This window comes from Manis javanica, chromosome 3 (genome assembly GCF_040802235.1).
Source record: "Manis javanica isolate MJ-LG chromosome 3, MJ_LKY, whole genome shotgun sequence".
Taxonomy (NCBI): Eukaryota; Metazoa; Chordata; class Mammalia; order Pholidota; family Manidae; genus Manis; species Manis javanica.
Genome location: NC_133158.1, coordinates 136,391,455 through 136,417,950, shown reverse-complemented (window position 1 = coordinate 136,417,950; position 26,496 = coordinate 136,391,455). Strand labels below are relative to the sequence as shown.

General features: G+C 35.9%; 1 protein-coding gene across 1 annotated transcript in view; it reads left to right on the top strand.

Annotated features, from left to right (window-relative positions):
- Window positions 1-26,496, top strand: part of LOC108404713 (EGF-like and EMI domain-containing protein 1) — a 488,851-nt gene that overhangs the window by 384,703 nt on the left and 77,652 nt on the right. Inside the window, 1 exon segment of the mRNA XM_073230479.1 lies at window positions 26,095-26,217. Within this exon segment, the coding sequence (XP_073086580.1) occupies window positions 26,095-26,217 (123 nt within the window).

Here is a 26,496-nt window from a genome sequence, read left to right as displayed (position 1 = left end):
AATATGTGAGCAGTGTGGCTGATGCATTCTGTTTGTAGTTTGACAAGGTTGGGGTAGGAAGTGAAGAGGAGAGAGCTTCTAGTACATTGTGGGTATTCAGAGCCACAAATAAAAGTGCCCAAACAGGTAAGTTGTGAACACATACAATAAATAAGCATCAAAGCCTGAAATACTAGAGTAAAGCATCAAGAGAAGCCACATCATAAAGCAGGTCATAATTAACAATTGATACCAATGGTGATTAGAGATGTTGAGTCTGGCAGTGTGTCCAGAGCACTAGAATAGCAATCAGCAGACCAGGGTTCCAGCCTTATCTCTGTCTGCCATTTACTTGCCACATGCTAGCAAATGAATCATATAAGCCTCTGGTTCTTCATCTGTAAAAAGCCTACTGACATAAGTTGCTTAAGAGAATCAAAAATCATAAGGTATGGGTCTTTCTAGTGTAATATGCATTCCTAAAAAATATCACAACCATAAATATACACAACTTTAAAAATAAGAAGACACCACTAAAAAGAAATGCAAATTTATAACCAGAGCTCTATCTCAAACAACTATACTAATAAAAATACTACTATAGTTCGAAAGGCAAGGTAAATTCATAAAAAAGAAATTCTGAAGTAAATATAGAACTTTAAGAGAGAGAGAGAAGATTGCTAGGAGGGTAGTAAAGAAGGAAGCATTGAAGCTTTTGAATTATGAGGACAGGTCAGGATACACTAAGTGCCTGGGTATATGCCTCCAAGAACAAGCATGTGGCCAACCCAAATTCAGAGGGGGAATATGGAATAAGTGGACATTGCATAGAGTTCCACAGACTGCAACACTTTCTGTACTTCAGTTGTGTAATGTGCAAGAAGCTGCTGGTACATGGTGGGGACAAATCACTAATATGCTGGAAAAAATTCAAATCTTAACCAATGCACTACATTGACCTAATTCCCCTGTTTGCCAGTATCTTATCAGCTAATTCTCATTCCAGGAACACTTGTAACAAACTAGGCTGTATTTTGAAAAGCATGGTACAAAGGTAGGCTAGTTTTATTAATATTATTTTGTGTGGGTTAGTACAGAAAGGCCCAATGTAAGCAAAATTGCCAGTGTAATCAAGTCTTCTATGAATTTTTCATTTAATCTTTGACAATGTGCAAATGGTAGCCTGCTGAGTGCCTTAAGAAATATTAGCCAAATGAATTACTTGTGGTCTTTGAATTCTATTCTGAATGATTGGAATGTATGTTTGATAGAGCAATCAGTTAATATACCTCAGTTTATAAAAATTCTGCAGCAATACCAAGATAATCTCAGCATCTCAAGGAATTAGTCATTTAGAATAGCTAAGCCTTGTAGAGCTTTTTTATGGTTATGTACAAAATCTTCTTAAATTGATGGAAACTTGTCTAAATTAACATTATAGGAAATAAAAATTATATTCCAACAGTAAGGACAGTAATAAATTTCTTGTGGCCATGGACTCAAAAATCAAGAAAGGAAGAAAGGGCTTCTCCCCCTTGCCTTCATCTCATCTGCTCTCCCCTACCTACTGGTGGGCACCTCCTCCCTGGAATTTGGGCCCACTTACCACATAAAGCGGTTGCCATGCTGCTGGTTATGAAGCCTACACATCTGAAGAGGATTTTACTGGACTCTCAAGTGTGAGAATTCAGGACAGTATTAAAAGGGGAGATGAAGCGGAAGCAGCCTGAGGAAGAAGTGAGGAGAAATCACTCGGCACTTGGGGAGTAGCTGGGCACATCAATGTTGCTCTTGAGAACAGCATCATGCCCCATGGCCACAGAATGCCCAGGACTATCAGGGGCACAGGAAAGTAGCCTCTGGATGTGAAGGTTCCCAGTCTGGCCAAAGGGCCTGTCCGGTCCCAAGGTCGGCAAGGGGTGGTAGAGACACTGCCTGCAAGAGAGCCTTGGGGGATCCTGCATGGGAGCGATTGTGTGGCCCAACTTGCACGGTCTCTCCCGGGACTTGGGCTGCCCTGAGGAAGGGGAGCCTCTTTCCTCAACCAAAGGGCAGAGAAAGAATTTCTTGTCTCATGGATCAGCACAGATTGTATTTGGTTTAGCAGACAAACTAAAAAGTGACATGTATTATCTCTTGTGGTGTGAAATAGAAGAAATATCTAACAAATGAAAAACACCCCTTCTTGGCTTCTTAAAGCAATGTATGGATTGATTTAACTTCACCTATCCATGAATGTTACATATATGTGCATGTATTTACTTTTACCAAACAACATAACAGGACATTCTGCTTCTTTTTAAATAGTTATTCCACCTCTTCTTCACTTTTACTGTTTCCCTAGCTTCTGACCTATTTCTCTTATCAGTGCTGAACTTACTTTTAGACATAAAGTTTATTAGAAATACAGATAGCACATTGGAATATTAAGCAGCAATTTTGAAAATACATTTATAACATGGGAATATATTTATGATACACTATTCAGTGGGAATAAAAGCAGAATACAGATATATACAGCATGATTATGACTCTGTATTAAAAAGGAAATGTGGAAGATATCACTGGAACCACAAACAGGATTGAAATGAACTTAAACTCTTATTAGCTAGTTATGGGGCTGTGCCAGGATGAGGTAAAGATGATTGGCGTGAAATGGAGAACTTGGTTTTTTCCTTGAAAAAAAGGAAGTGAAGGAGAAAAAAAAGAAATAATGCCAATTAACCTCCATAATGTTTTTTCAAGAAGAAATTGTCCTTGAGAAAAAGGAAAATGAAGGAAAAAATTTCCTGCAAGGATGCCCTTAAGGAAGATGCAAGAAAATGGGAGGATGACTTGGGGTTCACAGACTACTTGATAGATGTGTGTCCAGAGAGACTGAAAAATAAATAAAGCAGAAATTGAAGCAGCCATGGATATAGATGAAGGTATGGAGGCTTAGAGAGAAATTCATTTAAAAATACAGATACAGATCCAATATGTGAGACTAGAAGAAATACACCGAGAATGTTAATCGAGAGAATACACCACTCTTTCCCAATAGTGGATTTATGGGATATTGAATGCCTTTAAAAAATTTTTCTGCAATATCCACTTTGTCAACAATGGTAATGTGTTTCTTTTATCATGATAAAAATATTTTTAAATGTTTATGCATAAGATAAGCTTGCATAAGGACAGAGTAAGGCCCTATTTCCTTAAATTAAGAAGATTGCAGAAACTGTAGGTTTTAAAATTCTGATTTCTACTTTTACTTTGGGAGAGAAGATTCTACTACATCATCTTCAATGGAAATCTGAGTGCTGGCTAATACACAATGGCTTTTGCATTAAATGAATTTTTAGCTTTTCGCTTATTGGCTACACTAGGTTATTTAAATCTCCTTTTATTATAAAAAAATGTATATGTTTATAGAAGCTGCTAAAGGATACAAGAAAATATATAACCTCTGGACAATAATTTCTCATAATTCCTTAGGTCTCACCCTGGATTCCAGCCTGCAATACTGGTCTTCTTCACTTCTCTGTTCTCTCATTGAGTGCACTGACTAATACATTTTAAAAGAAAAAGTAAATTTTAGGATGAGTATTTCCAACACCATCAGAAAGAGAATCTCAGTGAGCTAGAAACCACCCAAGAATTGTCTGCAGGCATTTTCTTTGTCTTTCATTTTTGGGGGTGGGCGGGTGGAGGAAAGTGAATTAACTCTTTCTTCTGTCCCTAACATTTCAGGAAATTAGTGTATAAAAAAAAACTCATTGTCTCCATTCCTTTTGGGTGTGTCAGGGTTTTTAATGAAGTATTCTGAGAGGTTTGGATAAGACGATAATGAGCATATCAAACTGTATTCACTGTATCAAAACTAATTTATGTTTCCCTTTTTATGTTTAGAAATGTTTTAAGACTAGTTGCTACATTACTCCTTTTCTCCCCATTCTAACTGAAAAAAAAATTTTTAAAGTATTGAACATTTTGAGTTCGCTATGAAGAAATAAACATTAGCTTTGTAACTCAAGTTGCTCCCAATCAAAAGTTTTCAAAAATTGACAGTAGAAAGATTCAGCATGTTACTTTTGAGATGACATTTTGATAACATTGTGATTTAAGTTGGAAAAGTGTGCATTAAATTTCCATGAAACTATTCATAAGAATATTAGACATACATTTTAATATAAAAATATTTTAAAGTAATCTATTTTTCTGGGCTCAAAATGTGTTTCCAAACAATTAAATTTGTCAAGCCTTTTAAGATTTTTCAAAAAGGAAAGAAAATGGCATGAAGTACTAAAATTTATCTTCAAATAATATATTTTAAAAACAAATATCTTTAAAACTCTTATTCTATAATTTTTGTACTTATAACAAAAACGATTCTTATTTCAATAATTTTTTGAGAGAATCTTTAATGTATTTGCTCAGAGTTGATTATGATTGTAGTTAAACTTTTGTAATTGCTGCTTTACATGAAACAATTATTAGGCATTTACATAGTAAGCCAAAATAATGGTGTCCTCAAAAAGGAAAAGAATAGAGTTCTTTTCTCTTTGTAACGTAAATTAAAAACTGGATGAAACTGAGAAAAAATACATTTTCCTTATAAGACATTCCATTCAGTTAAAAAAATCACATCATGAGTTAAAAGTGTTTTCACAGTTCATAATTGTTTTGGATTTCCTCTTCAAGAGAGGCTTTTCTTGGGGAAGTTTTGATAAACTACTCTTCAAGTTTCTTGATGGTGGGGACTAAGTAGTAATGGTTTATGTCTTCCACACAGTTACTGATTCAGTGAGCTAGAAATTTATCTATCATTAGTATTTCTAAAAACATATCAAAATAATCTATAGTTTGGGGTGTGTCTTAACTACATCTATTAAAAATCATCTTTTCCAGATGTTTTTAATGAATCTCTTCATTAAGAATTTGTCACTCTTTGCTGTGTCTTGCCTCCTTCAGTTCCAATGCCTATGAAGCTTTATCCAGGCTCTTGACTGCAGGCCTTCAACCTTAATGACCTTAGCATTTATTTTCAAATGTAGGTAATTTTACTTGCATTTAATAAACATCTAGCCCTTGACACATTTTTATCTCCCTTTATTATAAACATATTTTGCCTCATGAGAGCCTTCCCTACAGAAGAAACCCAATAATTTCTTCCACTGATTCTTTCTTGAAAAAAATTAATAAAAATGATTTTTATTAATTTGTTAATTAAAATATCAATAATAAAATATCTCACAGAAATATGTTACATGTTCAGAAATATGTTGAATGTTCACAGAAAGCCTGATTTTGAAATAGACTATCACAAGACAGGTTCTCAGGCAGTAGACACTGAGAAGGAGATTAATGTGTATGAATTTTGTTAGGGTACCCTTAGGATCAACAACAGAGAAAAGAAGACAGAGAAACACAAATGGGGAGAAGAAGGAAATGGAGTGTGATGCAGTCACACAGAAACTTCAGTAGATCTTAGAGGAAGTTCTGAAGCTGAGAGGGCCCTTCAGAATTGAGCTAACTTGGGACCAGGGGCTGGACCATTATACTTTGAATGCACCAGTCATTGGATTTGAGCTGCCCCCAAAATGGAACAAATGCTTGAATAAAGAGACTATCTTTAGCAGAGGCAGTTCCCAAAGAGGAGTGACAGCAGAATTCTGTATACTGGCAGTACTGCTGGCACCTGGGGTATAGTCCTTCATTCCCAAAGGGGGATCAGGGTGGTATGTCATAGTGCCCACCTCCTGTCTTATCACGAGCAGCGCGAGCATATTCACTGAATCTACAGCAAGCTGTTTTGAGCTGAGGCTCCTTCACAGCCCTGGCGAACGGAAGCATTGAGCAGATGCTGCCTTCTTCACCTACCTCTTTCTTTCCTGACATTTTAGTTTTCTCTGCATTTAGAAGGCCAATCAGTGATACGCTTTTTTGCCTGAGCTTTTGTGTTTTAAAAATCAACAAGAAGATTGCAGATAGATTTAACTGACAATGCATCTGTTACATTGCTCTGTATGTGTAGTGTCCCTAAAAATATTGGGTAGATCTTAATATAGTTTCTCTCTTGACCTTATTTAATTTGAATGGACACTTTTAATTAGAGCCTGCAGAATTTCTAAATGTGCCATATGGTTTTCAGAAAAGATTTATGATAGAAAGAAGGATTATTATTGTCTGTGGAATAGCTAAAAGCATGTTCAACCAGCCAGCAATCAAATGTGATTCAGGTATAAAAGACAAACTGAAGAAACAGTAATTGTTTTTGAATTATATGTAATGATTCTTTTCTGGCCTTTTTATTTTCTACAGAATATGTGCATAAAGCCTGAAAAAGTAGTAAAGAGTCACCCCCACCAAAAAAATAAGCCTATATGTTTTATAGTGATCAGATATAAAAGTACTCTATCATGTGTTGGTAGTAGTTACTTGAGAATACATTAAGCCTTAAAAAAAGAGTATTTGTTCTCTAATGACATCAAACTTTTGAAAAATCTTATGCATGTGGTAAATATTGGTCTTCTTTCCATAGTTCCTTCCAATTTTGAAATACAGGCAAAGGTCTTACTCGTGGTCTTAAGTTACTGAGAAAGTAAAAGGAAACTCCAGAAAAACCATAGTGTAGCTAGTATATTACATATAGAATATGTAACACATTCACTCTCTGATACAGATTAGTAATGAGGTGCCATTGATGATTTCAGTTACTAGTTTTGGAGACATAATGCATGTGATTTAAAAAATATAGAAATAATTCATTCTCATTTTAATATGTATAAATAATAAAGTTGAATTCTTTCTTTAGTAACCCTTTCAACCCTTTGTGCTTACCCTTTTCTTTACCTAGACTTGACTACTGGTCAGTTTTATATGAATACTTAATATATAAATATATATATCTACATGTATGTAAATATGTACACACATATATATATATGCATCTGCATAAATATATCTGTATATGTATTCATAGATTTCAAACTTTCACACAAGTGTGCATGTACATAGATGTATACATCCCTATCATACCATGTAAATTGTTCAGGAACTTCCGTTCTCTATCACTTAGCATTATGACATAGACATATTTTCATGCCAGCATATTTAAATGAAACTTATTTTTTTAAACCTGCTTTATAGAATTATATAGGATTGATTTGCCAATTCGGCTTAACCAATTTAAAGCATGTAAATAAGTGTTCTTTGAACATGTTTTTATTTAATTTATTAGAGTGCATTTATTAAATAGATAATTTTGTATTATTTTATTTTCTTCTAAGATAAAAGTGATATCTTTTTCCTCCATTTTTTGCTGACTAAATGTTTCAAAACTTTAAATATTTTATGCTTATTTAGATATTTCTAAAGACTAGGATATAAACTATAAAATAAATCTTCTATTTTTTAAATACTTCTAAATCCTTCTCTTCCATATATTCCTTTTCTGTCAAGCAGTTTCTTCTGTGTTTTTATCTTTCCTGAGAATGTAATTTCCTCCACAACATTATGTAATTTGCAATAGTAAATGCCAAGTTCTTCATAAATAGGTGCACTCCTATAAATTGTCTACTTCTAAATAAAGTTTGTATTTTGAGTTGAACTTTCCATTTTTGAGACATGCATTATAAAAACCTGTCCAACTACAGCACATTCTTCCAATTTCCAATCAATGTCCATTCAACCAGAGCAATAACTGCTTCATAAGCTAAATTAGAGCGCCTTCTTATAGCTGATAATTCTTGGTACAGCCTCTTGAGCATCAAGTGCAAATTGCAAGAGAATCTGTCCCAAGACAAATTCAGCGTTATCAGCCTGAATCCAGACAGCGTTTGCTCCCCTTTGAATGTTACTAGCCTGTACTTTTCCATCTCTTTCATTTGTGCTGCCTTTGTGAATCCACAGAATCACGTTCAGAACACTAGTGGAAGAAAGAGCATAAGGGCCAGAATGCATGTTTTCTTTACTAAAGTGCTCCAGCCCCTACAGATTTCTCCTGCTTGTTCAATTCTCACTGAGAATCTCATCTATGTCTTATTTGCCTGCAGTCAAAAACTCTTAAATGATAAACCTGGAAATATATTTTCCCTGTACTGTCATATCAGGTGCTAATGGAGTTTGTTTTTGAGTCAGATCCATTCTCTAAAATGAATGTCTCAAATCTAAGTCCATTCCATGACATTTAGAATGTTTCTAACATTGGTCAACTATATTCTTGGAATCAATGACTTTTGGCCTGAAGATTTATCTCTTGATAGGTGAATTGTTGTTTTACATCTCTGTTAAGCAAGTTATCTTGTTTCTATGTATTTTTGCTTATATTTGTGTATGTTGTCATTCATTAATTTAATTAATAAATTTTTTTTGGCATTTACTATGCCCAAGATACTATGCTAAGTGCCAGGGGTCATACTCCTTTAGACCACATTAACATGATTGTAGGCAGTAGAGCATGAAGGAGAAAGAGCACTAGAGTTAACAACAAAAACTATGTGTTTGAATCCTGGCTTTGCCATTTAGTTTTTGTCAGACCTTGGTCAAATTACTTAACCTATTTCAGCTTCAATTTCCATATATGTCTCAAATGAGGCTGATGATAAATTTTTCATTCACTTCACAGGAATTACACAAATGCCAAATTGCTTTATAAGTCATTAATGCAAATGATAATTATTTTTAAAAAATCATGTTTCCTACCCTTAATGACTTTATATTTGAATGGAAAACACAAATGTATTTATAGAACTATAAGGCAAGGTAGAATGTTTGTAAGAGAGAAGGAAAGAAGAAAATGTTGCACCAGTTTTCCTGAGAGCTAAATCATTTCCAGTTGGAAGAACCAAGGAAATCTTTACAGAAGATGAGTAATTGCATGTGGGACCTGAAGGGTGGTAACATTTCAGCTTGCAGAAAACGGATACAGGGACTGGAATGAACCAGTACATGGAGTTAGCAAAAAGCCTCTGTGCTACTGATTGACACAGTTTGATTAGGGCCTTGGTACATTAAGCAAACTAATGAAATGTAAGTCTAGAAAGGAGGGTCCAGGCAGAGAAGAGCTGACCTGGAGCCATAGGTCAGGAGTCGGCACTCCATCTTGTAGGCATTTAGAAAGACACTGAAAATTTTGGAAATTTCCAATATACTGATAACTTTCAGGAAACAACCAATAACTTTCAGACATCAGGTCATAAAATTCTCCTACACAGGGAATAATTTTTTTGATGGAATAGCAGAAGTATAGTTCTGTCAATACATCTAATTTATATGGCTAGATTGAACATCTCACTCTTTAGTCTTAAATATCTGTATTTAAGTTACTTCACTAATTTTGATATTCCAGAAGGACTTCTCCTTAAATAAAAGAGTACACCAAAGAAATCTCTTAGGAAAAACGCAACATGAATCTCAATAGAGAATTCCAGTCTCCTCCTGCATAAGTATGCACTACTTGTGGGTCCAGAAAACAGTCTTCCAGCTTCAGATATGTTAAGATCTCTGCTGGGCATTCTGTTTAACTTCCATTTGTTAAGTGATAGGATAGAGAGTGGAAAATACCCAGGACTTGGAAGAAGCCTTCAAGAAGTGAGAGAAAATCATTAAAGTGCCAAGACAGTGAATCCAAAGTAGGAGATAGAACTGAGAGGGATTTGTCGATACTATTGACATCTACAAAAAGGTCCAAAGTATTAGGCCATGACATGCTCTTTTCTTTTGCTATTAGGCAATCTCAGATAACCTTTGATGAGGCAGTTTTATCAGCATGATGAATGAAATGGCTAAACGGCCAGAGGAGAGGATGGCACTGAAGCAGAGACAGTAATTGCTGGACCACTGGCTTTTGGATTTGGAGGAGTAGCAGGATGGTGGGGAGAGGGGATGGAATGTGGAAGATACAGGGAAAAATAACCAATCACAAGGGAGAGAAGAGTTACACCGAAGGGAATAACAGTGTTATGAAACTCCAAGGATGGAAATGAAATCAGATTGAGGACATCATGTAGAGAAATTGACTTTAGAACCCATGAACATAAGAGGAAGAAGAGTGAAAATAAGGATAGTTTGTAATAGAAAGGGGGAACTCAAAGTAGTTCTCATCAACCAGCTCAAGGTCTGAAATAAGAAAGGGGTGCAGCTCTTGGAACCTGAGAAGTGCATGGCAACCTACATGATCCCCATGGCCCAGTGCAAAAATGAAAATGTGTGGCCTTTGTTCCAAAAGCAGGAAAAAAGTGTTGTTATAGATACTAAAACATCCTTTAATGGTTTCTCTCTCATCCTGCTGTGGTCTTTTTTTAAATTTTTTTTTTTATTGCTGTTGTGTTCCTTGGGCTTGGGGATACTTGGGGAAGGACAGATACTCACTGGGTCTGGAACTCCCACTTGGCAGCTCAGCAGGGCTTGCCTGAGCAGCGACACAGTGCCCTGGCTGGAGCAGAGAAATCAGTCTCTCCTTCCTATCAGCTCACACACCTACCCACGATGGACAAATGAATCCAAGGATGCTCTGTGCCCAGACTCAGTATTAGATCAGAGTTGGGTGGGAGGCTCACCCCTGCAGAGTCACCCTCTAAATGCACTGTCTCTGCCAGCCTGCATGGGGCCGGCTGTGGCTATTACCTGCTAAGATACTATGGGAGCTGATCACCAAAACCTGACTCTCTCAGTCTGTTCTCAGGCTTCCACAGAGGGATAAGGGCAGCAGAGAACTGCAGTGGTTACTGGGTACAGGCAGGGACGGGTGATGCTAGGCAGCTGAAAAGAGAGGAAGGGAGGTGGAAAGATGTGTGTGAGCTGAGGCTTCAGGTCCCTGATTCATGCTGCATTGTCCCACCTGATTTCACTTGCAAAACATAAATGCCAAGAAAAAATTTATTACACATTTTAAGATGGTGAACATAAAGCACTAAACCCTAAGCATGGGACCCTTCTGAGCCCAGGGCCCTGTACCACTGTGCTAGTTACATGCCCGTGAAGTTGTCTTTGATTGTGTGTGTGTGTGTGTATGTGTGTGATATAAAAAGCTTAGACTGTCATTGTAGAATTTAGCAGGGAATGAACATGAGCTGACTGGGTTGTGAGGGTTCTTCAGTAATGTCATTCTTGTCGGCATCTTTGGAGGTAAAGCAGACTAAGGTGCACATTATGATTTTTTGTGAACCCTTGGCATTTTTGCCTTAATGGGCCCTTTCATCCTTTAAAAAAATTAAAATGTGTATTTTATGATTGTAATGAAATAAAAGTGAATATATTATGTATATTAAAATATTTTCTTCAACCTAAACAGCTAAGATACTAAAACATTTATGTGGGCTTCTGAAAGTATCATGGGTTCTGGACACTGTGCCTAATGGATAAGTTGGCCCTGGTGGATGCTGGGTGTCATTCAGAATTGGCATAGCTGATGTGGAAGGGGACTGAGGGAAAGGACCCTGGAGAGCCACTGGGGACAGCATGACACCCTGGCTGGGAGGGGAGAGGTATGGGAACTCTCTAGGAAATGAGGCATTATCAAATGAGGGTCTCGAGCCGTAGTAAAAGGAGAAGGAGGTATTCAAGAGGAATGAGAAAATAAACCAATGGAAGTTTGAAATCAGATTGAAAAATAGCCTAGGTCTTATGGTATTGAGACGTTTAAAAAACAAGAAGTTTCAATGTTTTGGTCTAGAGATAAAAGCTAGTCATGGGCCACAAAGCTTTTATTTTCAGGTTTAACATTGCTCATTTGCTTTGCTGTATATACAGTATATTAAGTCATCAACAGGTAATTTTCTAGGAAATACTTTCTGGAGGATAAAATGTTTTAGATGATCCTTAATCTTAAGAAGGAATGGTCCCTAGATTATATTCTCCCAGTTTCAGTTTATTTGGCTATGATTAACACAAGAAATGTGAAAGGGGAATAGTGTTTTGTTCTAGTCAGGGCTTTCAAATATAATCAGTGCACCAATTTCTGTGAATAGTAACTTCAGGGTTTGAATTCAGCACATTTATACTTAATTTACAAGTTTCTAATGTTTCTGAGACAATCTTAAGCGATATCACATCAGATTATATGTGAGCTCTTTTATAGTAATAGAAGTCACATTTAACTACAGGTTAAGTGACTACATTAAAAGGGAATACAATTATTTTAATGGATTTATAATTAAATGCTTCAATCTTGGATAGTCTAAAGGTACATTGTAAATCGATCTTTCTTAGAAATTGGTTTGAAAGCTTTTGGCAAAGAGAAAAAATTATAAAAGGAAAAGATTTTGTTTTTAGTGTGATACTTTATGACAAATAGTGCCTGTTTTGGTAAACATTAGACAAGGAAAAGTGAGGAGAAAGAACAGGGGAATGCAATTTCATAATAGGCAAAAATTAAATAAATGTTTTACCAAGAAAAGAAGTATAAATTATAAACAAATGTAAATGTTTACTCTTGAAAATAAAAAAGTGTGAATTGAAGAAAGGTATCGATTTTACTAAATAAATAAATTAACAAGAAGTTAGGTTGTTTTATTTGTACTATTTTGTTTATAATATTTTTAATGTTTTAAATACTTTCTCTGATGGAAAAAAATATATAACTATTGACTTTTCCCTTCCAAATGTTTTTTAATATGATTGTTACCTAAGTACAAAAAGATAAGGGAATGGAGAAGAAGGAGCAGAAGAAAGACATGAAAAAGACAAAACAGTGAGCGCTCTGCAGCTGGAAGTGTTTGTTTGATCAGAGTCTGAATGGCCATTTGTTAAAAATGTTGAGGAAGGGACTCCTTCAGTATGTAGCAGTTTATTTTATCTTTGAAGGTCTTTTAAAATTCCACAACTGGATAAATCAGTTTTTCTTAGAATTTTGATAAAAATTTTTACTAGAAAAGAAATAGAGGTGACATTACAAGTGACACACAACTCAACTAAAATTACAAAATATAAGGCAAACTCAATCCTTGCAATACATCAATAAAGAACAACTTGAAGCATTGTACAGAAGTGGTGCTTCTTTCCTAGCAGACTGAGCAAAAGTCTTTGGTACGATTCTGCTCATCTGGCTTGGGTCACATGCCCTTCCTTGATTTAATCGCTGTGGTTCTCAGGACGTCTTAGCCAGGGTCCTGTGCCCACCCTATAGATTGGGGGTGATCATGGGACAGAGGGGTGGCAGCAGTCCTAATTCCATCCCAGCCCACAAGAGAGGAGCTCTGTAATTAGGAAACAGAGAGGAGGAGAAAAGTTTTGTGCAGAAGAAATCATTGCTAGAGCCCTCCAAAGTCATAATGTCAGTTCATCACTATTACAGTTTCCATCAAACTCCCATGCATGGTATAACTTGTAATGTTTCTGGACATTACAGAACAGCCAGCCCCTTTTAGCTCATTTGACCACTTAGGTTGAGAGGTGGAGAGGAAGTTAATTGCAAAGAGGTAGGGTTAATCAGAGGTAATGGAAAGGAGAGAGGTTAGTTTCTGAGCTCCTTTTCTGAGACTTAATTTCTAGCTTCTGGATCCTCATTCTGTTCTGCCAGCTTCCCAGTGACCTAGAACTGTCTGAGGGCCCATATCAGCCACACTTAGTTTCTCTGTCAACTGCTCCCAGTTGTCAGTCTCTCCCTCTCTCACATCCATAGGAGATCTTACTCTTTCCTTGAATCTGATATGTGAAGAATTTTCCTATTAACTTATATAGTCAGTGGGAAAGAGCCTAAAAGCCCTCTATCTATCTATCACCTACCTATCATCTATCTATCTCTATCTATCTATCTATCTATCTATCTATCTATCTATCTATCTATCTATCTATCTATCTATCTATCATCTATCTATCATCTATCTATCATCTCTCTCATCTATCATCTATCTCTCATCTATGTAATCTATCATCAATCATCTCTATCATCTCATCTGTCTGTCATCTATCTATCTATAAAGAAACTCCAGTGTAAATTCTGACCTGTATGATAACACCCAGGAAAAGATGCACCTTTCAAGCAGTAACCTCTAAAATACCCAAATTCCAGATCTAGAAATTGAATAATTTCTAGATCAGCCCACTTACCTCAGTCCAGCCCTGCCAACCATTATTCATTACCTGCCTTTTTTTGCCAGGGCATATGTTGGTCCTCCATCTCCTATGGCCCCTCTGGTAGTTACGTCTCCATTCACCACTTAGTCACTATGCACAAGATTAAAATCTCTCAAAGGACCATACCATTCATTTTCCTGGGCAGTGAATGAATTTGGCTTAAGGGTTCTGTTTCTCTAACCCAATGCCCAAGGTGAATGCCTTTTCCATCCCTGGTAATAATATCCTTAGCTCTCAGCCCACAGAAGATTTGACTCTTCCTTAAAAATTTGAAGAGAATCAACGTGCTTGAACTATGAAGCTGACCTGAATGTAGAGAAAGTGAGCTAAGCAAAATCAACTGTATGAGTTGAGTTTTTACTCCAGCTCAATTTTACTGACTTGCCTTTGCCATTGGTGTCTAATCCTATGAAGTACAAAAATAATTCTGTGTATAATTAAGTATAGGTCAAATTGATGTTTGTAGCCAGTTCTTTGTACCTGCTTTATTTTCTTTGTTTGTGCTCCCTCACACTGAGGGACTGCCAGGAAGTACTGTAGCACAGTGTACCAGAGTCTTGTCGCCCTGTGGTCCTCGGGGGGTGATATTGGGTCATGTTATTGAGGCAACCATGGAACAGATCCATGAAAGCATGACCTTGGCAACTCTGTTTTCCATACCAAAGAAAGAATAGGTTATTCTGGGCTTGTAAAAATATTTTTAAAAAGTACACATCCCTAAAGAGTTAACTTGCTATCCACATTCTGTACTCTTAACAGAAAGGCCTTAAAATTTCCATATCTGCCAGATTATGTTCAGCCCCCATTTTATTTTATTTTCAGCAGCATTGATACTTCTGTTCTCACCCCTTTAAAAAGCTCTTCTTCTTAGGTACCAGGGTTCTGCACTGTCCTGCTCCTTTCTACCTTCTCTTACTCTTTTTTTTCTCAGTTTTTTGCTGAGCCCTCTTCCTCTACAAATTCAGCTATCCATTACTCATTTATTCACTTTTTTTTTCAATTTTTCAACAAATATTTATTGTGAATATGCTATGGGCCAGGCACTGACTTAGGTACTGAAAACAGAGTGATAAGGAAATACACACTATCTCTGTCCTCAAGGAGCTAACAAGATAGTAAAATAGTTGGTTCCAGGGGTTGGATATTTGTTTCCTCACTGTTCTTTAGAATCACATGATGGCTCACTAGCATGACATATTTTCCTTTCTACCTTCTGAGCCAATACAAAGGAAAAGACTGTCAAAGCAGGCTTGGGCAAGTAAGAGATCTATCCAATATTATGCTTTACTAATAATGCCAAGGCTACAAGCAGTTGGCACATGTAAGTGGAACAGGGAGAAGATGGGAACATCCTCTGTGGCTCCTAAGGTCCCTTTCCACCCTGCAATGAGCATGCTCTCTCTAACCCAGGCTAACAGATGATTATGTGTGTGGTTTCTACTCTCTACTCTATTCTTTCTACTCTACTCTACTTTCTACTCTATTCTTTCTACTCTCAATAACTGTGCAGGCTCTGGAATTTACCCTGTTTTTATGTTAACAAGTTAGCCTGTTACAGGTTTATGGTTGCTGACAGAAGACATGAGACACCTGGGTCAGAAACAAAGGACTTTATTACTCCTGGCACAAAAAGCACAAACTTTATTTGTTTGTGTCAATTCATGTCCCCCCAAATCCCACAGCTGTGACACAAAGGCTTATTACTGATGCCTGCACATGCAACTGGTTGTATTATACAAGAGAAACACTGAGCTTGGGGAATCCACCGCCTTTATAGTTACTGGAAACAAGCTTGCTCATTTTCTCAGGGGAGATGTTAGCTCATCCCTCCATACAAACACAGCCCTGAAACCTGGCTTGAGTAAAGATTTATCAGACATCAAAAGTATAGGGATGCTCAGAGCCTATTGTGGATTGTCTCTCTCACCATATAACTTGTCTTGGAATGCACTAAAGTGATTTGGGATTCTTAGTAATTTGAGAATATCTTCTCTCTCTTACATTTTTAAATCACCCCTCTCTATTGGCCCCTTCCCATGAGTATTTAAACTGCCACAAGTCTCATCTACCTTAAAATCCCCTGCCTCAACCACACTCTCCTTTCCACAACCACAACCTCCACTCCTTAACAGTCAAACTTATTGCAGTATGTGTTTCAACTCTCTGTTTCCCTTTCTCTCCCACTTTTTCTTCAACCCAACCTGCCCAATCCGGGATCAGTCTCAGCTCCTCCACTGAAACAGTTTCTATGTCTCAGCTTCCTCCTCTGTAGGTAGGGGTAGTAACAGAATCTACTTTGTGGGCTATTTCAAATATTACATGTGGTAATATATGTAAACAATTTAGAGTAGTGCATGGCACGTAGTAAGTGTTCAATTGTTGTTAGGTGAATTGTTATCATTAACATCCACCTCCTCAGCAATGACATCAGTGAAATCTTTATTGCTAAGTGCAATGAGCACTTTCCAGTTCCTGCTTGACATCCCTGTGTTGACCATTTTTTCCTTCTTGAAACTCCCCCTCACTAGGCTTCCATAATGTTAGACTCTCTTGGTTTTCCTCCTACTTCTCCATATGGCCTTCTTAGTCAGATTTGTGTGTCCTATCAGCCTGCCTTAAATGGTGATTTTCCTCAGGTTTTTATTAGGCAACTTTCTCTTCTTTATCTATATATTTTTTTCATTTTTTTGCCTAATGATATCATCTACTGTTGTGGCTTGAATTACTATCTATATGGAGATACCCAATACTCCATGCCTCTGTCATTTTTCTATCTAACAAATATTCATAGAGCATCTTCTATGTGCCAAACACTGAAATTACTACTGTGAGCAAAAAATTCTCATGGGACTTAATAATTAACAAGGAACATACATATCAAACAAATATGCACACAGTGGATGTGAAGGGAGCTTTACTAGGCTATTTCAATCATCCATGCAGTTTAGGTTAGAATGCTGTCTGTGGAGAGGAGAAGTGGACAAATCTGAGGGATTTTAGTTTGGTACAGTACAATTTCATTATTAGATTAGCTATGCCTGAAGGAGAGGAAAGTGTCAAGGATGACTCCTCTAATTTTTAGGGCTGTGCAGGTAGACAGATGGTAGCTGAAAAATCAGCCTATTTTTTTCTCCTGAATTTAGTCTGCATACTCAGTTTCCTACTAGATATCCCAAACTTCCCATCTCACTTGCCCATCAAATAATTTATGTCTAAAACCAAACTATTCTTCTAGTATCAAATTTTCTTCCTCCTGTGCTATTTCAGTGAATGCCACACCATTCATTCAATTGTTCCAGGGAGTTGACCTTGACTTTTTATTCTCCCAAGTCATATTGATTTTTCTTTCCTTAACATCTTTTATATCTGCCCACATCTCTCTCCTTCTACTGCTATCAGCTTAGGTGAAGTCCTCCTCATCATCATCCTTCCTCTGAATTTTTATTACTGGGCTTCTCTTCCTTCAGTATCTCACCTTCTAATCCATTCCTCACCCTGTTCATGAGCATTGTCTGTAAGGACAAGATTCCTTAGCATGGTTGGAAAGACCCTCCATGATCAGGCCCCAGCCACATCTCTAGAATCATCTTTTTTCACTTTGATCCTTATTTTACACAGACCAATGAATTTCTTTTTCTACAAAAGCCTATATTATCCTCTCCTCAGAACAATATAAGAAGTCTTTTGAGCTTTGTTCTTTGCAAGTACTGTCATTATTTTGAAAATACACATCACCATCCTGTTTGTCTTTTTGTGAAGTAGGTGGTTTTTGCTGAGAAAGGCTACCTCTATTACTGGGTGAATGTCTGGGATGGAGCACTGGTAAGTTTTTTTTTACAATCAGGGCAGAAGGTAGGAAACAATAGTATCTGCAAGTTAACAGCATGCACTCATTTCCTACTAACTGGGCAGCAAGCTACCAGAGGTGCTATATACCAAGAAAAGGACAGACTGAAAAAGCAGAGGCCAGGGATTGGGTAAAAAGTTAGGGAAGGGTGACCAATAGGGGATTTTGAGGAAACCATTCAAGAAGGCATCATCTTCAACCTCTCTAGCACTGTCAGATGTATCATGACTGCACAGGCAGTTTGATAAACCTTTAATATTTGCAATAAAAATAAACTAAAAGTATGACAAATCCCTAAATTCATTAGAATCTTGATAGACTATAATTGCTCCAATTCAATAAATGTTATAAGAACTACATGAATTTTCCTGACCCTTGATGAAATATAGATTAAAACATTTTATCATTTAGAGGACAATAGATCTTTTTGAAGAGTATATGCTGAGTTTGAGCTGCACTTGGTGACTTCCTCCTGCATACCAGTTTTAAAGTATGTGCGTGTCAGGGTGATTTCATTTATAAGCAATAGAATTGTGCAACTCAAAATGCTTAAACAATAAAATGAGATTATTGGATCACATAACTGAAAAGTCCAGAGGCAGGGAGGACTTCAGGCACAGTTTGATCATGGCTCCAACTCCTGTTTCCTGCAAGTCCTTCAGTTCTGTCCTGTACATTGGTTTTATCTTTAGTGTGACTTCATTTATGGGAGCAAAATATCTACTGCAAAATGGCTCACACCCACACTTTAAGAGTTCCAGAGCAAGAAAGTATCTTTGTCCCAGGATGCTTGACCTATATGTTGAACTTCATGCTGAATGTATCACATCTGAACTCATTCATTTCTGAGAAAGCCATATACAAGTGAAGAGATTACCTGGTCTAACCATATGGCAAATGAAGGTGAGATATGGCAAATGGAGTCTACCTTGGATTTGAGAGAAGTGGTGTTTATCAATCCCATATAAAATGCATGGATTCTCTAAGATGAAAGAGATAAAATCCCTTAAAGGAAAACCTGGGAGTTATTTTTTATGAGTAAAGAAGAAAAATGAATGAGATCCCAAACAGGTAACCACTGAATATTTACTGCAGACAAAATTCAGATTTATTTTCACACTTGGAAATTATTCTGTGCCCAAGATTTTTAAAGCTATTTATAAATGGTCAAAAACAAATTTTAAGAATCTTTGCAAGGTAAAGAGAGATAAGTGTGGTCAGAGCTCAATTCTAAGAAATCCCATTGATGAATATGGGTAGATAAGAAGACTGAATACTGTGGATGACTCTCAAACCATACATTCATTCATTCATAGAAAGAACATTTATAGAATATTGATATATGCCAGATAATACTTAATACAACAGAATCTTTCACCTTAAGAACTTTATTGAATCAGGCACTACAGAATTACAAATGAAAAATCAGAAGTGTTCAAATACGATAGTGTGTCAGAGTGAATGTGGTATAGTAGAACAGTGTTCAAATAAAGCCACATAGAAAATCTGGTGGAATCCTTAATACACCCTTCAATATTTCCTCCAAACCTAATACTTTGGCAATCTAATCTCCAACATAAAGCAACCAGGAACATTTATTTCCGATCAACAGGTATCTGAGAATTGTATATTAGAGGCAAATGGGAAAAAATATTTATTTTAGTTGTACACTCTAAGAAAAATAATATGAAACAATTTGGTTGTTTGGGACAAAAGTGGGTTATTGTCTCAGGGAGTGTTTTTTTTAATTGAAGTATCATTGATATATAATCTTATTTTGTTTTCAAATGTACAATACAGTGGTTGAACAGTTACCCATACCATTAAATCCTCACATCCTCTAGTGCTGTTAATATCTATCAATGTAGAAAGATATTACAAAATCATTGACTATATTCTTCATGCTATACTACCTTCCCTGTGATCAACTCATATTGTGATTGCAAATTATTATGCCCCTTTAATCCCCTCCCTCCCCACTGCCTGCCCCAATCCCTCCCCCTTGGTAACCACTAGTCAGTTCTCAGTGTCTATGAGTCTACTAATGTTTTGTGCCTTCTGTTTTGCTTTGTTTTTATATTCCTCAAATTAATGAAATCATGTGGTATTTGTCTTTGTCTGCCTGGCTTATTTCACTGAGAATAATATCCTCTAGATTCATCCATGTTGTTGCAAATGACAGGATTTCTTTTCTTTCTTTTTATGGCTGAATAATATTCCATCGTGTATATGTACTACATCTTTATCCATTCATCTATTGATGGACACTTAGGTTGCTTCCATATCTTGGCAATTTCAAATAGTGCAGCAATAAACATAGCAATGCATATATCTTTTCAAAACAGGAATTTAATTTTCTTCAGGTAAATTCATAGAAGTGGAATTACTGGATTGAATGGTATTTCTATTTTTAGTTTTTTGGAGAATCTCTATACTGCTTTCAGAGTGGTTGCACCAATTGGCATTCCCACTAATAGTGTAAGAAGGTTCCAATTTCTCCTTATTCTCACCAACATTTGTTATTTCTTGTCTTTTAGATGGTGGCCATTTTAACTGGTGTGAGGTGATATCTCATTGTGGTTTTGATTTGCATTTCCCTGATGATTAACAATGTGGACCATCTTTTCATGTATGTGCCTGTTGGTCATTTGTATTTCTTCTTTGGAGAAATGTCTGTTCAACTCCACCCATTTTTTAATTGAGTTATTTGTGTTTTGAGTGTTGAGGTGTTTGAGTTCTTTATATAGTTTGAATATTAACTCCTTATCAGATAAGACAGTCCTGAATATATTTTCCCATATAGTAGGATGCCTTTTTGTTTTGCTGATGGTGCCCTTTGCTATATAGAAGCTTTTTAGTTTGATGCAGTCCCACTTGTTCATTTTTTATTTTGTTGTTCTTGTCTCAGGAGAAGTGCCCAGGAAAAAATTGTTCAAGAGAATTTAGCCTATGTTTTCTTGTAAGAGTTTTATAGTTTCATGACGTACATTCAGGTCTTTGATCCATTTGGAGTTTACTTTTCAGTATGTAGTTAGACAATAATCCAGTTTCATTCTCTTGCATGCAGCTGTCCAGTTTTCCTAACAACAGTTGTTGAAGAGGCTATCTTTTCCACATTGTATATTCATGGGTCCTTTATCATATATTAATTTACCATATATGTGTGGGGTAATATCTGGGTTCTCTATTCCGTTCCATTGATCTATGGGTCTATTCTTGTGCCAGTACCAAACTGTTTTGATTACTGTATATTTGTAGTAGAACTTGAAGCCAGAGAGTGTAATCCCCCCAACTTTGTTCTTCTCTCTTAGGATTTCTATGCCTACTCAGGGTCTTTTGTGGTTCTATGGGAATTTTAGAACTATTTGTTCCAGTTCGTTGAACAATGCTGTTGGTATTTTGGCAGGGATTGCATTGAATCTGTAAACTGCTTTAAGCAGGATGGCCATTTTGACAATATTAATTCTTTCTATCCATGAGCACAGGATAGATTTCCATTTATTGGTATCTTCTTTAATTTATCTTATGAGTGTCTTGTAGTTTTAGGAGTATAGGTCTTTCACCTCCTTGGTTAGCTTTATTCCTAAGTACTTTATTCTTTTGTATCCATTGTAAATAGACTTGTTTTCCTGACTTTTCTTTCTTCTAGTTTGTTAGTATTTAGGAATGCAACAGATTTCTGTGTATTAATTTTGTATCCTGCAACTTTTGTATTCAGTATTAGTTCTGATAGTTTTTGGTGGAGTCTTTAAGGGTTTTATATGTATAATATATCATGTCATCTGCAAATAGTGACAGTTTAACTTCTTCCTTATCAATTTGGATGCTCTTTATGTCTTTGTTTTGTCATCTTAGGGAGATTGTATGTGCAAAATACATTTGATAATAATGTGAATTCTTTTAAGCTCTTCTGTGACCATCTGGGGAACTAGTTTTAGGGATAAACACAACAGAAATATTTAGAGAAAGGACATTACAAAGGAAAAAGGCAACATAGTGATTCTTTGTGACATTCCTTTATAGTAGAAAAATCATGAAATCTTCGGTGCATAGCACAGTGATAATACTGAATAACCTTAATCACTTTATCATTATTCCCAGCAGTGATCTTGAGCTCCAATTCTAAGGGCAGAGCTTTCTGTAAGCATCTAACATGAAGATGTAAGTCAGAATTTTTGAAGAAATAGTTTCTTCACATGAAGTATACTTGATAATAACATTTTAATGTAATATTGACATTTCTGGTTTTTAACTCTGTTGGGCAGAATCTTGATGGAAAAAAAAATCACTTGTGACAGCTTCAGCATGAGTGTCTGATATGGCAATTTAACCCAGTTTTATCCTATATCAGATGTATTCCATCCAAAAGCAACTAAGGTGTCCTTCATGTTTTACAGAAATGAGCAATTTCTCATAACAGGTAATACTAAAATTGTCTTAAAATATTTAACTACATGGAGTGAATATTATAGGAAATATTGGTGGTTTATTTTCAGAGGTTTCAGTAAAAATTAAAATATAACATAATTACACAATATATTATATATGTCTTCAGACGATTAATTTAATCTATTTGGACTGAGTTGGTCTGCTTTGGTCAAACAACTGAGAAGTTGAACCAAATGATGACATTTGTGATCCATGTGACATTTATAGTTGAACAGTGAACTATCTACATCTTGCTATTCAGAGTATAGTTCCCGGACCATCAGTATCAGAACTGCCTTGGGTTTCGTTAGAAACACAGAATCTCTGCACCCCAGCTCTAGATCTTCTGAATCAGCATTTGCATTTTAACAAGATCCCTAGATGATTAGAGCATTAACTACCTCAGAGGATGTCAGCTTTGGCTACACAGTAGAATCACTTAAGGTGCTTTTATAATGTTTGGTTCCCAGGCCTTACTCTAGACCAATTAAATCAGTCCTTTAAGGTCAGGACCAAAGCATGGGTGTTTTGAAATCCTCATTAAGTGATACTAATGTACTACCAGATATGAGAACCATCAGTTACACAATTCCCAAACAGTCTCTAAATCTAGTATATGCTGAAAGGGCATAAAAGAAAAAGGAAGTCAAACCAATTACTTTGTATTTGGTACCACTCTATAAATGATTGATTTTTTTAACTGTTAATAAGTTTGCTTAACTACTGTGTGAACACTGCCTATTATGTCTCAGCCTTCCCAGAAGTGTATTCCTTTGTAAATCAAGAAGGTGAACACTTTACTATGCAAAATAATTAAAAGGAGAGTTTAGGTTTGTTTTCCAACCTTCTTATTCTCTAGTCTGACAGATCTACATACTGAAGATCAGGCACTGTCCACATTCAAACCACTCCACCTTTGGATTTCTCATCTTCTTCTCCATGCACTCAATGCTCAGTTTTTATCTCAAACATTCCCTGTCACTCTAGGCCAACTGGATTCCCCTCCCCTTCTGAATTCCCATGCTGTCTACTGCTTTTATTATGCATTCTCATTTTATGATCACCATTATTTGATGAAATAAAATTACCTGTTGTTTAATTCTACATATAATCTCAAGCATTAGCAATCTATTTTAAAAGCTTATGCAAGAATAAGGAAGGAATAAAGAAGTCACGGCATAGTACTCATGGCAGTCATTATTATCCTATTTTATAGATGAAGATATGAGTATCAGGCAAGGTGACAAGCTATTAAGTTTCAATACTGAGCATGTTCTTCCCAAGACCATCTAACTCAAAGTACAGAGGAAGTTTGGTTTGCTTTTGATTGTTTGTATGTGTGCATGTTTCTAATAACTTATAGTACTTTAATTATAGTTTTGGGGCAGAGTAAGAATATGAACACACTAAAACACACTGATAAAAGACTCATTCTCAAAATTGATGTCCACTTTTATCAATGATTATTTTTTAATGTTTACTTTCATTTTTTTATTGAAACATAGTTGATATGCAATATATTGTTTTCAGACATACAACATAGTGACTCAATAATTATATACACTACTAATGCTCACATGGCAAGTGTAGTTACCCTCCTTGTTACTCCAAGATATTACAATATTACTAGTTATGTTCTCTATGCTGTACTTCCATTCCTGTGACTAATTTATGTTTAATTTGAAATTTGCACTTTTTATCCACTTTATTTCTTTTTCACACTAATTCGGTTTCTTTTGTCAGACAATTATCAAAGCTTGATCATTAGGGGCAAGGGGAGGTGGTCATATTATACTTATTTCTTTAAAATTATTTTTTTATTACACAAATATCCTGCATAACCTTTTCATGTAAAAAACTAGAACATTAGAGATAAGGATAAAATCTCTAACACCCCAACACACCTTGCACTCCACTTAATCAAAGTACCTTTCTTGACTCCTCAAAAGTTATCATTTTTATCTGTTCACCCTCTTTAGGATATTTTTTACTATATTTACATATATGTATGTATTATATTATAATACATTTTATAAGAGCAATTTTGGCTTTATCATCGAAAACATATGACTCTTGGGAATTAAGAGTTTTATTTGTTTGTCTAAAGTAGAAGACCTGGGAAGGATATCTAAAATGAGAGAATTAAGATCCAAAATTTTATCTCAAACCTGTGGTATAATATCCCAAACCTAGAAAGAGAAAAATTTACCTAGCATAAATATTAAAGCCCTGCATAAAGTGCTAGTAACAAATGAAAATTCTGATTTGACATTATTTTACATGAAAAAGACCTAGAGGTTTATCACAGACTCAAAGTTTAATAAACATTCTAATATTTAGAAAAGTCAGTATTTCTCATTTCTAAAGTAAAATTCCCTTAAAAAAATCATAAATTAGTCCAGAATATCAATTTTAGAAAGATAGCACTAGATTGTCTAAATGTGTGTAATAAAGTGAACAAGTAATTTTAAAATGTGGTATTTTTGTGACCGAATATATTCTTCATATTTGTTTTTCTTTTTCACAAAAAAAGTAATGCCAGGTAAAAGAAAACTCTCTTGCTTCTCTGTGGTCAAATCCTCTAGTATTTACTACGGTACAAAACATCCATTACAGATCTGATGATTTTCGGATCCATGAAAAGGCCCTCTGATGCGGCGTTGCAGCGGTATTTCTTTTCTGTAAAGATGCCTCCTCCAGTCAGGAACTTGCCCTGTGGAGTTGTTCTCACTAGATGTAAAGCTAATTGATTATTATAATAACTTATGTTTTAGTGAGGAATATTCCTACCCTCCATTCTTTAATAGAGTATTTGGGATTTGGGGCATGGGAAGTCAGGGGCATTCTCTGCATGAGACATGATTTCCCATGATGAATCTCAACCCAGGCTGGTTTTTACTTCAACACCTGCCAAAAGATGCAGACTGAGTAAAAAAATTTCCTAAACAAGAAAATTTCAAAGCCCTTCCTCTACTGATACCTATGTTTATAATAGCTTCTTTTTCATGATTTTAGATTCAGAAGTACATGGGGTAAAAGGCAATATTGGTTCTGAGAGATGAATTAGTTTTCCTTTCCTAAGGGAAAGTGATTATATTAATTTATTATGACCTTGGTTGATCATAAGACATAAATGATCATGAGTCTTGAGTAATTTTCATTTGTTACTTTTCATTTATTCTAAAATTAACCTCTCCCATACACATGTTAAGTATGTCAGCAAATGGAACCCTGAGTGAAAAGGAAGAAGCTGAGTCAATGGAGCAAATGCATTGGTGTATTTTTAAGAACCCCAAATCATAGTTTTATTTGAATTTATCTGCCTCAATGTTCACCTTAGGACATGAGTAGGAGATTCAATGTCTTAACTCTATTACTGGTTTTATTCAGCAGCTTCAGACCAATAATAGGTGTTTATCTAGCAGTGTGTGCTGCTCCTGATAGAGTAGCTCATTGTAATTCTCTCCTCCAGTTCTCCTTCCCCAAGGAAATATCTATATCTCAGATCTGTCTAATTAACCAGTATGTGAAGAATAGAAAATTGTGAGACAATCCCTATGCCCATAGTTGCTGGGCTTTAAAAAGCTCAATAAACTTTCTATCTACATTTTCTTGTTTACACTGTGGAGCAAAATGGATCAAACAAGCAAAGATTTGTGGCAACAGAGATGTGCCTTTGTACAATATAACACACACTGTGTATCAAAGAAAAATTGTGCCACTTCTCCAAAGCTGACATTGGAATGACATTGTAATCCTGACCATCTGTCTTTCTCCTCTAGATGTCGATGAATGTTCAGTGGTGAATGGAGGCTGCCAGCAGCGCGGTATTAACACTCTGGGCACCTTCCACTGTGAATGTGATACGGGATCCAGACTCCATGCTGATGAACGCACCTGCATAAGTGAGTAAATATTAGAACCAGCTTGAAGTCGTTTTCAATGAAAATCGACCTGCACATGTAGCGGCAGGAAGGAAAGGCTTTTCTATTGTAAAAATATCTAAAGAAGCTGACAGTTTTCAAGTATAATTCTCTCTTTTAGAATAAAAAATATGTTTTGTTATTAAAAGACAAAAAGACAAAAAAGATGGGGAAGAAAATATAGACATTAACATTCACAAGTAGAACTCGAAATCCAATGCATGAAAACAAATGCACGAATATTTCCACAACATATAATTT